This window comes from Anolis sagrei, chromosome X (assembly GCF_037176765.1).
Source record: "Anolis sagrei isolate rAnoSag1 chromosome X, rAnoSag1.mat, whole genome shotgun sequence".
In the NCBI taxonomy this organism is placed as follows: domain Eukaryota; kingdom Metazoa; phylum Chordata; class Lepidosauria; order Squamata; family Dactyloidae; genus Anolis; species Anolis sagrei.
Genome location: NC_090034.1, coordinates 91960754 through 91973654, shown reverse-complemented (window position 1 = coordinate 91973654; position 12901 = coordinate 91960754). Strand labels below are relative to the sequence as shown.

General features: G+C 40.1%; 1 protein-coding gene across 1 annotated transcript; it reads right to left on the bottom strand.

Moving 5' to 3' along the window:
- Positions 1-460: 460 nt before the first annotated feature.
- On the bottom strand, positions 461-7652 carry LOC137097924 (galectin-7-like). Its single transcript, XM_067473386.1, has 4 exons — positions 7587-7652; positions 6515-6603; positions 3430-3631; positions 461-1001 (listed from the first exon to the last, which is right to left on the bottom strand). The coding sequence occupies exons 1-4, from the start codon at positions 7611-7613 to the stop codon at positions 723-725; spliced, it is 597 nt and encodes a 198-aa protein (XP_067329487.1). The 5' UTR covers positions 7614-7652; the 3' UTR covers positions 461-722.
- Positions 7653-12901: the final 5249 nt, after the last annotated feature.

Genomic DNA, 12901 nt, shown 5'->3' with positions numbered 1-12901 from the left:
ATGTCCTACTCTGGGGGGTGGTGCTCATCCCCATTGCTAAGCCAAAGAGCCAGCGTTGTCTGTAGACACCTCCAAGGTCATGTGACCAGCATAACTGCATGGAGCACCATTACCTTCCCACCCAACGGTACCTATTGATCTACTCACATTTGCATGTTTTCAAACTGCTAGGTTGGCAGAAGCTGGTGCTAACAGCAGGAGCTCACCCCACTCCCTGGATTCGAACCTCCGACCTTTTGGTCAGCAAGTTCAGCAGCTCAGCGGTTTAACTGACTGCACCACTGGGGGCTCCCTAGTTCCATCTAGAATAAACAAAACACGGAGTGTGTGGTGGTGCCATAGCCAGACACACTCTTTAGATTTTTAGAAAGGTGACTTCAGTACATTTAGGGAAAAACTGAGTTTGATTCCATGATCAGGAATACTCCCTAATTCCAGAAATAAAGTCCAGTCTCTGTGATTCATGCCAACAAGCAATGCTGTTTATTCATGTATAATGATGACAGGTTTTGCAAGTATCCTCATATTCAAAGCAGTGGCAGAGAGAGTGGAGAGAATAAATGCTCATAGAAATCAATCTGGTCATTTTTCATAGCAAAAAAAAATCTTTTTTCAGGTACATTCTGTTGGACTAGATTACATAGGTAGCAAAGTGTGAGAAAGCAGGATTTCATGACAGAGGATTGGTCACATGCCTCCAATTCTTTAATTGCACCATAAAATCAGTAACGGCGGCAGCCACAGCGACATGGAACGCAGTAACAGCGATAACAGTACCATCTCACGCATGGTCTGCAAGGCCTGCAACATAAAACTGGGCGGCAACGCCTGGGGCAATGCAGCATGCCAGGTGACTGCATCTTATCTCCTGGCTGGCTGTCCTTTTCATCCAGCAGACTGACAAACTCAAGCTCCACATTTCCTTCCACCTGCAGGAAGTGTATTTTCTCAGCAGGGATGTGTTGTTTATATTGGTAGGTCTCTTCCTCATTGGCCACCACCTAGAATGACAGGGGATAGAAACTGTTTATTTTGCATGGCACCCTCCTCCCAGAGTGGCACTCAAAGCAGCTTTTATAAACAACTAGCTTGGGGACCCAGCAACGCCTGGGTGATTTGAAAAAGGCATTGTTTGGTTTTGGGTGTTAGGTATTCCCAGTTTGGTGGGGGTGAACAACAATTCCCAGAATCATGGGTGAATGCTCCCCAAATTTGTCCAGTATTCAAAGTTGGCCTTCTTGGGTCTGTGTGCCATTTGATTGAGATCTGTTGTCAGTTGGGTTTTGTGTTCTCTGGATGAGGGTGAACTACAACTCCTAGATTCCCAGGTCAATCACCCCCAAACCCCGCTTGTTGGCCATGATGGTTCTTTGTGCTAAGTTTGGTCCATATCTGTCATTGGCTAGGTCCAGTGTTCTCTGGATAAGGGTGAACTACATATGAAAGATAGATAGATAGATAGATAGATAGATAGATAGATAGATAGATAGAGATAGAACCAGCGCAAACTTTAAGATCTTCCGGGGAGGCCCTTCTCTCGCTCCTACTACCGTCACAAGCACGGTTGGTGGGGACGAGAGAGAGAGAGGGCCTTCTCGGTGGTGGCCCCCCACCTCTGGAATGCCCTTCCTAGAGAAATAAGACAGGCCCCATCCCTCCCCTCCTTTTGTAAGAGCTTGAAGATTTGGTGGTTTAAACAATCCTTTGAAAACGACTAGTTCTATCTCAGCCCCAGATATTGTTGAATATGGCCTTATCTTTTTCTACCACTTATCTAGGTCACTTCCTCCTATTAGGTCCCAGAAATGAACAGCCATAGACTATACCTATTATTGTTGTTGCCTGCTATAGCATTTCATCTAATTTCCCGGGCCCTCTAGAAATTACACTAGCCTCAGCCCAACCTTTTTAAATTGCCTTGAACAGGCAGGATTATTTTAAATATATATGTGCTGTTGTGATTTTTTATGCTTATATTGCTTTGCTAATTTTATGTTTATGTTGTTTATTCTGTATGTATTGATGATGTTACTTGGAAACCGCTCTGAGTCCCCTCAGGGAGATAGAGCGGTATATAAATAAAGTTTTGTTGTTGTTGTTGTTGTTTAGATAGATAGATAGATAGATAGATAGATAGATAGATAGATGATAGGTTACCAAAGTTAAAAGATAAGTAAAACTTGCCGAACTAGAAAGCCATACCTGCTTATACATTAGAGGCATGTTTAAATAAAAATGTGTCCAATTACCGGTGAAGGACAAGGAAGAGTACCAGTCTAATCTGCCATAAAAGGGAGTTTCAGAGGTGGAAGCAGCCACCAAGAATTGACGGATGCTACAATCTTTGTCCATGGCTCTCCAGATGGCTTACGCTGACCATAGCTTTCATCAATGGAAGTCTATGTAAAATGTCAGGTATGCTGTATTTGCTTGCACAAGGTCTGTACCCATGGTTGCACCAAAGCAGCTAAGGGCACCTAGGTTCTGAGCTCTCTATCAAAGACTGGCTGCAAGAATGCATCTAGGAGTCATCCAGCTGTTCTGAGAAATATGCAGATGAAGTGGTAATGCTGTGTGTGTGTGTGTGTGTGTGGAGCATAAAGGCTATTTCCTCTTTTCTCCCAGGTCATGCAAGGATAATATGGAAGCACACAGATATAGCTCCAAGTGCATTTGAGGACTAGGGTGAAAGGAGAACACTTCGATCAGTTAGTTGAAAAGGCTATTGTCCAAGTGCTGCCACCACCGCAAAGATCCCTTCCACACAGCTGAATAAAACCCCACTTTCTGCTTTGAGTTGTAATATGTGGCAGTGTGGACTAAGATAACCCAGTTCAAAGCAGATATTGTGAAATGTTCTGGCTTGATATTCTGGGCTTATATGGCTGTGTGGAAGGGCCTTAAGACAGTTACATTGGTAAATTTAGGTAGTATGTACAACTTTTACTGCAATGTACAGGTAACTTAATGGTTCCATATTTTATGATGGTTATGTATAAAGATTTTCCTCATTTTTATAGTCCCACCTCTCAAAAGACCTTAAACATCAACACCAAAATACGTTGGCTCTTGTGCAAGCAAGTAAACATCTCTTTATGGTATCTTGAGATGTCATCCTTTCATACGGAGTGCTTTAACTCAACATCTCAGTGTCCTGCAAACTTTAAATGCAACCTATGAATGTTCCCTCCCTCCATTTTTGGGAGAAGGAAGAAAAATCCAGTGATTTCAGTGGGGAATACTCTGTTCTTCTATTATGTTATCTGCATAGAGAAACTGCAAGTCGCTTCTGGTGTGAGAGAATTGGCTGTCTGCAAGGACATGACCTGACACAACCCAAAAAAAATCTGCATAGAGGAAGTAACAATGTTAACTGCCCTCCACCATATAAAAGCTCAGAATATCATTCTTTATTCACACTATTCATACCTTGAAGCCTTCTTCTTCAAAGATAAACTCCAGCTGAAAATCCTGCCCTTTAGCAAAAGGGAGATTGCTATACTTTTCTTCCTCATTTAGGATTTTGTTCAGGAAGCATTTCAATGCCATCTCACTTGAATCATCCAACTTGATCAGAAATAGTAAAGCGTCCGCGTCTTCTTCCTTACCACACAGGAAACTCACAACGAAGCTTACAGAGAAACAAAATAGTGATTGGTGAATACTGAGTGTGCTACTCAGAATGAGAGCTACCCAAATGAAAACTAGTCTTCAATGGTCATGCAGAAGAGGGAATTTCCATAGGTATTGCTCTCCAGGCATACCTAATCTACTCCTTTTGCACAGCCTTTAAAAGAAAGAAGGTGCTCTGATGTTTACTCTGGCGACCATACTGCACATTGGATTTCCAGCCCTTTAAATCTTAATTTGCATTTTATAAGTTTAGAAACAACTAAAAGAAATTAAGGAAGAGGTCAGCACATACGCATCATGGCTTCAAGCTTTGTGATTCATGATGAGATAAGAAGTCTAAGCCTTTTCTACCTTATAGTGGGTTGCTTCAGTCTCATGAGCTTTGCCATTGGTTGAAGATATGAACTAGTTTCAGTCCAATGAAAGTTACAATAATTGAACCCATGCTGAAGTTATGCTTTATGAAATACTTGTTATCTACTAGGGCTGGGCGGTTTCGTTTCGTTAATTCGTAATTCGTTAATAATTCGTTATTTTTTTTAATTACAAAACAATAACGAACCATTCTGGAGCAATTTTTTTAAAAAAACGAATTTTTAAACACGTTTTATAAATGCTTCGTATTTCGTTATTGTATTCGTTTCGTTATTGTTCTGAGGTCGTTTCGTTATTATTTCCGCATGTCTGGGGCAAGTTTTTTGTTTAATTAGTGAAAAAAAATTATAATATCACACCAACAGTCAACAACAGAGGGAGAGGGAAGCTTCAGAAGTTTTTGGAGGTTTTGTAGCGTATTTCGCGGTCGCGTCCGCCATTAACGAATCGATTCGTTATTGTTTCGGAAATCGATTCGTTAATGTTTTGTAATTTTTTTCACATTTACAAAATTTCGTAAATATCGAACTTTTTAAAAGGAAAATTTTGTAATTATTTTAAATAACGAAACACAAAAACCCCCAAAAAACGAATCGATTTTAGAAACAAATTTTTCCGTTGTTACCCAGGCCTATTATCTACTTCATCACACTAGAGAATGAATCCACTTTAAATCCGGTTGCTTCCTCCTGAAGAATTCTGGGGATTGTAGTTTAGGGAGGAGCCTTTAAAAGCCTCATTAAACTACAAACCCCAGAATTCTGCAGGAGGTAGAAACCAGATTTAAAGTGGATTCATTCTCTAGTGTGATGAGATCCATTGTCTAGTAGAAATGTGCAAAACAGCAGAAATCTGTTTTGGTTTTGTTTTTAATTTTGGATGACCCCTGTTCCATTTTGTGGAAAATTCGGGAGATCCGGAGGAGCAGGAGGGCATTTCAATTTGTAATTAGAAACCTGGAGTTCCGTTTTTGTTTAAGGAAGATTCGATACATTCGCACCAATGAGGAAACTTGCAAGGCTTGTCTTTCCACCATTTTTATGGCTATCCGGATGAAACTTGAGACACTTGTAAGAGATTTGTGACTGCAAGTCTGCCAAGTTTCATGACATTTTGCTCATCCACTGATTCTTGGGAAATTTATAAATTTTTAGCAATAACATTTTTAAAAACCACAAGAGGAAATTCTGGGATTTGAAATCCAAAACAGGACATACCACAAGAGGATAAGGTAAATGGACAGAACCAGCCCTGTGATTGGCTGAGAAACATAATGCAGCTGACTGTGTTCAGGAACATTCAGGAGGTTTGTTTCCCTGTCATTTTAGGACTATCAAGATGAAACTGGCTATTCTTGTAGAATAGTTTAACAACTATAAGCCACCCTAATGTCAGAATGTTTAGCTAATCTATTGATTTTTGGGAATTTTTAAAAAGTTTTTAAAAAACTTAAAAAAAAACCCAAGGTATCATCTGGAATTTTTCCAGAGGAACAGAACAGGAGTAAGGCATAATTCCTGCCAAGTTTCAGAAAGATCCACCCGTACAGCTGCATTTTAGGAATTTTAAAAATCATCTCTACTACTGAAAGGAGGAAACAACTTGCAGGGGAAAAAACAGGGAATTCTGGGACTTGAAGTAGAGGAGAATGGAGGGAAAATGGCCTGTGACTAGCTGAGGCAGACTATGTGATGCAGCAATTATGACTGTGCCCAACTTCATCTCCCTGATGCTAATTCAACTATGAAAAAACTGTCAAAATATAAATGAACCTAGCAAACTTTTCCCGGAATTCCGGAGTGGTGGGGGTGTTTTGTTTTGGCCTTTCAGCATTTTATTTCAACGGTTCATATCCACAGATTGCTGAATTTGGCCAAAACTTGAATCGACTACCAGAATTTCGCACACCCCTATTGTCTAGTTCTGGGAACACTACCATAGTTCCATAGAAGAAAGGGAATAATACCTATATACTTAACACACTGAGTAAGAAATGTCTTTGAAAAACCTCTTTGGTAAAGTTAGGATGGGAAAATGAGGCAGTCATTTTGTCTTCCTATACAGCAGTTATAAGCCAATTGTAAACAAGTTTCCTAATAGGTATATCATCTTTGTTTGTTAACAAGTCTCCACCATATTTTGTTTTAAGTGCATTCAACCCCACAAGCAGTTTAAATAAAATTTTATTGTTCCTGGATTTTGTTGTCTATCAGTTCTCTCATTGTAATTGTTTTTTTCTTCCCTACCTCTACTTTGGATTTGTATTCCAATTCTTTCATGAAACATTCCACATTTTCTGGACTTTTTGCTATAGTGTACCATGTCACAAAATTCTCTTGATTCTCTTGAAAAAAATATTCCCATCATTCTTTAGTATAATGCATTACTACAGTACCCATTCTATACCTTATTTACATAGATAGAGAGATAGAGAGATAGATAGGTAGATAGATAGATAGATAGATAGATAGATAGATAGATATATCTAAGTGATAAGTGAGCCCACCTTTTACCATCCTTGGGCACTGAACCTCGGATCCTCACAAGTTTTCCTTGATCAAGTCCATCTGGTAACTCAGTGCAATAAGGGACCTTCTAATAGAAAAAAGTAAAGGCAAAGCTGTTTTAGGTGCTAATGCACAGCATGAAAGAGATACTAGCTCTGCAATTTTAAGTTCCAAAACCAAGATGTTACAAAAAAAAATAAATTCTGACTAATGGTAGCTTTAAAGTAATCTTATCATTGAACTATAAAAAAGATAGGAGTCAAGGTCCAAAAGGGTAATGAATGTGTACGCAACACTATATTTAGCCAATGTATTCATGATACCCTCAATCTTGTACAGTAAGCACACACACATATACACTTCAATGTGACAGAAGCATAGAAGAATCGTTCAATACATTGTTTTAGCTGCTAGACTGCTTTATGCACAGAGATGAAAAGGAAGGACTATTCTGTCTCAAGAATATTCTTTTGATGAAATTGTTTGACTTGGCCACTTTGATTAAAGGAGAACCATTAACTACCTTTTAAGACAAATTTGCAACTTATGATTATATTTTTGAGAAAACATTGAAGGAATTATCAGTATGGCTATCAGTATTCAGCTTTGATTAATAGTGCTTTAACAAAAATAAGGACACATGTTTCTCATATTATGAAATTAAAGGAAATATGGGAAAGGAGCAATTACAACTATTATATTAAGCAAGTAGTTGGGAATAATGCATTCTTTTCCCCCCCCGGGTTTGTTTTCTGTACTTTTGAATTTTAGTTGAATTATAATAGGATAGTTTAATTATTTTAGTTGCAGTTTAGTTGTTTGTGTTTATGTAATTTTTATTTATACATTATATAATTAATAATATTTGTAATGGTTTAATAATATAGAAAACACACAGATATTTGAGACAAAGATTCTTCCAACCCCACCTTTCAGTCCCATTTTAGAACCTGTGGAAGCAAAGATAAATTAGCACCTTACTCAATGTATCTTTCACCATCTCTTCGGACAAAATGTTGTCTACTCCACAGAGATGGAATTGAGGAGCTAAGAAAAAGTGATCATTCTTACCAATTTCTCCTCTGGAACATGAGCCATGGTTTCAAAAACTCTGGAGGAAGTTCTTCTAGTGATGTTTCCAGCTGCTTTCTATTGTGAGACAAGTAAGCAGGGGGCACCTTATATGCAGCTCTGAAACGGTGGCTCTCTAAACGCCCAAACTGTGCCATCCAATAATAGCAATGATTTACACCCAGAGGGTGTAAATCATACTCTTTTCTTTGGAAAGAGTCAGACTCAGGACAGCGGTTTTCTCTTGAAAAAAGATTGAAAAATGTAAAGGGGAGAGGCTGAAGAATTATACAGAAACCTGAAATCATTGTTGGGTTGAAAACTACCTCTTTTGGGTTATTTTTTATAATGAGGTAGCAGACAAAAAGGAGCATAGGCAATGGTCCCCAACATCCCTTCCAGATCTAATTAGTTCTATTAGTTTATTAATATGTTTGCAGTTGTGCACCTTTTACCACTGTGCTTTGGACTGTAATACTTCTTCCCTCGTAGCTCGAGGATGATTGTCCTCCAAGTGTAGTGTCTTGGCGGTGGGTCCGTAGATGGCTCTGGAGCCCTATTCTTGATCCACATTTTCTCCCACAGTGAGGACATTGGTTTCCAGGTGGAAGGTGGTCCTGGTCAGGGTTGGCTTGATATGCCTTCCTCTTGGCACGTTTCTCCCTTTCACCCTCCATTTATGCCTCTTTGAATTCTGCAGCACTGCTGGCCACATCTGACCTCCACTTAGAGTGTTAAAGGGCCAGGGCTCTCTGTCTATGCCACAGTTTTTAAGATTGGTTTTAAGCCCATCTTTAAATCTCTTTTTCTGTCCACCAACAGTAACAACGTTTATTACAGTTTATTATCCACCAGACTTTAAGAAAATTTTGACTGACTGACTGACTGACTGACTTCCAGGTGCTCCAGACAGACTAAAGAATTTTGGCATGTATTCACTTGGCAAACCTAATACAGTGTAGGCATGGCACACAATATAGCTGCTTGTCAAATCAACCGAGGGTGCATCCACACTGTGAAATGAATGCCACTTGTATCGACATTGCTCAATGCTATGGAATCTTGGATTTTGGGGCTTCAGGAGTGTAGCACTGAGCCCATCTTGTCTGGCTAGGAACGGACACTTTGCCCACTTCCCCTAGTGGCTGCAAGACCATACTGGGATTCCACCCAGCTGGAACATCTCGTGCAATTCCAAAGAAATCCAGCATTAGGATGTATCTATGGGCATATTGATGTGAAAGTAAGATCATTATTCTTTTATCAGTGTTTGGGTTTGTTAGAACCTGATCCAGACTAATATATGTGTCAACCCCATGTTCAGCTGTAATTAAACAGAGTTTTAGCTTATTTTTATCCACTTAGTTGGGTCTCACTAAACTGTTGTTGACCATACAGAGCAGCACTAACGCCTGAACCCAAATTGAGGTCTCCCTGTATTTGGTTCTCACATAGTGACAACTACAAAAATGATCAACATTATCAAGTTCTCCTCCCATCATGCCATCCTTGCTGGCTACACTTCTTCCCATCTGTATCTTAAGGGTGGAATCTGAAAATCACTTCCCTTAACTTTGTCTGATATATTTTAAAATCTGTTTTTGAATCATAGAGTTGGAAGAGATCACAAGGGCCATCCAGGCCAACCTCCTACCATGCAGGAACACACAATCAAAGCACCTCCAAGAGATGGCCATCCAGCCTCTGCTTAAAAACCAAAAGAAATGGGTAATGGTCTATGGGCTTGACAAGCTTTGTCAGCCTCTATTATATCTTGCGTTTTTGCTCCAGGTTATTTTATCTTGAGTTATCTTGTCAGTTCGCAAACCACTTCTTTCATAGCCCTGAGCAGGGAGTCCCCTACCACCACCACATATCTTTTTGGAGGTTTGGCAGGAGCAATTTTATGTGTTGACTCTTCCAAGAGCATCTGCACGATCTTTGCTGCGCTTCTTCTGGTTCTACATAATCACTGATGAATTGATTCTGTAGCTCCAAAACTATGCCCCATATTCTAGGCAGAAGTTAATAGAGTTCTTGCAGTCATGAATTCCTTGACTGAATTGCATGTCACCTCACTACCTCTGAGGATGCTTGCCATAGATGCAGGCAAAACGTCAGGAGAGAATGCCTCTAGAACATGGCCATATAGCCCGAAAAAACCTACAACAACACAGTGATTCCGGCCATGAAAGCCTTCGACAATAAATTGCATGCCGTATGTAGACATGGTTAATCTTGACTGTTCTGCTCCGAGCATTCACCTTCACAGAAGGGTCCCTCATTCTAGTTTGAGAATCTGGCACTGAAGCTGAACCACCACCACAGCAGGGCTGGGATTATCCCTTCCATCACTATTGATGGGTATTGATGGGTACGACCCATCAATAGCTGGTGGTAATCCTGTTACCTTCCCTGGTGCAATGGGCTCTTTCCACTTCTCTCTCTCTAATTCTCACTTACTATCCATGTTCCTTTTATTTTATGTTTATATTTGCCATTTTTGTTTGTTTGTTTTTGAGAGCTGAGATTGTGAAATTGCACACACACACATATATAATAAGAGTATGACAAAGTATGATCGCTGGACCATGAATAGTCAAATCTATGCAATTGTATCATTGAATAAATATATAAAAATTATAAGAGTATGACAAAGTAGAGCCCACGGTGGCGCAGTGGGTTAAAGCACTGAGCTGCTGAGCTTGTTGACTGAAAGGTGGCAGGTTCAATTCCGGGGAGCGGCGTGAGCTTCCACTGTCAGCCCCAGCTTCTGCCAACCTAGCAGTTCGAAAACATGCAAATGTGAGTAGATCAATAGGTACCGCTCTGGCGGGAAGGTTACGGCATTCCATGCAGTCATGCCAGCCACATGACCTTGGGGATCTCTATGGACAACACTGGCTCTTTGGCTTAGAAATTGAGATGAGCACCACACCCCAGAGTCGGACACGACTGGACTTAATGTCAGGGACAACCTTTACCTTTACCTATGACAGAGTATGATAGCTGGACTATGAATAGTCAAATTCATGCAATTGTATGATTGAAGAGAGGTGTGACATCAAACGTGCTCAACCCAATATGTAGCAATGATAGTGCAGCTATAGTGGAATAGTGGGTTTCTGCAATAAAGTACCCAAAAGAGCAGAATAACAGAATAACATTCACTTGCCCTATACCAGGTACAACTTGATGTACTTCTGTCATGCTTGCAAACACAAAGACCTACCTTTAAAAAACCCTACACATTTTACTCATTTTAATTAGTGCTTCTACCTCCCCCCCCCCCGCCCCCCCAAAAAAACAAATGTTTTCAAGAAAGTAGTTGTTTTGTGGATTATAAATGTTTTAATTGGCTTCCCAGGAACACTTAAGCAAATTGAAACACAAACAATGCTTTGGTCATTTTTTTTCTCTTCACAAGAAAACAGCCGGGGAGGTGTGTTTCAACCCCACTGAATTTCTATGGAAAGCTCAGGTCAAGTAACTAAATGTCCTCGTCGTTCTTTGAAGCAGGGCTCTGCTCGAGGTTATATTGACCTGAGATTTCCTCAGAAATTCAGCTTCATATCATGTCTTTATAAAAGTTTTCTACACTTGACCAGGAACACTGAATCTGCCTCAGAGAGAAAGCATATAAACAAAAAAGAAAAAGTTGGGGTGGTCTTCATTCCCAACTAAGGATACCTCTCCAAGGTAAATCTGTCTTGGATGAGAGGAGACCACACCTGTTTAGCACTAAACCTTTCTGTATAAATCGTTTTTGAATCCGTGCTCTCCCCATCTTCATATATGAGCCCCTTTTTCGTTTTTAAAATCTAAGCACGGCAAAAACTCGAGACTTAACAGGTTCGAAGTAGTTCACCCCTGAACTCCTGTATTTTCACAGTTTTGAAGTTTAAGCTATATGCATCCTAAAATAAATTTTGGATTCTAAATACTTTTGGCATTGTGTTTATTTGTCAATTAAGAAGCATATCTTAATGTTTTCTAACTTTTGTAACAAGGCAAATGCAGAATTCAAAAGATGGAGAAAACCTGTTTTGATTTAAAATAACATTGTGCATTATCACATTACACTTTGTTGTTGTTGTTGTTTATTCATTCAGTCACTTCCGACTCTTCGTGACTTCATGGACCAGCCCAAGCCACAGCTCCCTGTTGACCGTGGCCACCCCCAGCTCCTTCAGAGTCAAGCCAGTCACTTCAAGGATACCATCCATCCCTCTTGCCTTGGTCGGCCCCTCTTCCTTTTTCCTTCCATTTTCCCCAACATAATTATCGTCTCCAAGCTTTCCTGTCTTCTCATTATATGGCTAAAGTACTTCATCTTTGCTGCTAATATCCCTCCCTCCAATGAGCAGTCGGGCTTAATTTCCTGAATTATGGACTGGTTGGATCTTCTCGCGGTCCAAGGTACTCTCAGAATTTTCCTCCAACACCACGGTTCAAAAGCATCTATCTTCCTTCGCTCAGCTTTCCTTATGATCCAGCTCTCACATCTATAGGCTACTATGGGGAATACAATTGCTTCAACTATGCAGGTCTTCATTGCCAGTGTGATGTCTCTACTCTTCACTATTTTATTGAGATTGGTCATTGTCCTCCTCCCAAGAAGTAAACGTCTTCTGATTTCCTGGCTGAAGTCTGCGACCGCAGTTATCTTTGCACCTAGAAATACAAAGTCTGTCACTGCCTCCATGTTTTCTCCCTCTATTTGCCAGTTATCAATCAGTCCGGTTGCTATAATTTTGATGTTTAACTGCTAACCAGTTTTTGTACTTTCTTCTTTCACCTTGGTTAGAAGCCTCCTTAGCTCCTCCTCACTTTCAGCCATCAAAGTGGTATCATCTGCATTTCTAAGGTTGTTAATGTTTCTTCCAGCAATTTTAACTCCAGTCTTGGATTCATCAAGCCCTGTATGCCACATAATGTGTTCCGCATACAAGTTGAATAGGTTGGGTGAGAGTATACAGCCCTGCTGTACTCCTTTCCCAATCTTAACCATTCTGTTGTTCCGTCATCTGTTCTTACTATTGCTACTTGGTTATTGTACAGATTCCTCAAGAGACAAACAAGGTGGCTTGCTATCCTCATACCACCAAGAACTTGCCACAATTGATTATGATCCACGCAATCAAAGGCTTTAGAATAGTCAATAAAACAGAAGTAGGTATTTTTTCTGAAACTCTCTGCCTTTCTCCATTTCTCGAATTACATTACAATTCTACATTTCCTGGAATGATTCCATCCTATGAGATATGGGATTTGCAGTTTGGAGGTGGGGGAAAGGCTTTCAGAATGATCAGTCA

What these genes read in the sequence shown, in the direction of transcription:
- LOC137097924 (XM_067473386.1), bottom strand. Translation starts at nt 7,613, where the DNA reads ATGGCTCATGTTCCAGAGGAGAAATTG. An exon ending in ATGTTCCAGAGGAGAAATTG is followed by an intron (nt 6,604 to 7,586) that starts GTAAGAATGATC and finishes TTTTTCTATTAG; the next exon opens with AAGGTCCCTTATTGCACTGA. An exon ending in TTGAAGAAGAAGGCTTCAAG is followed by an intron (nt 1,002 to 3,429) that starts GTATGAATAGTG and finishes CTGTCATTCTAG; the next exon opens with GTGGTGGCCAATGAGGAAGA.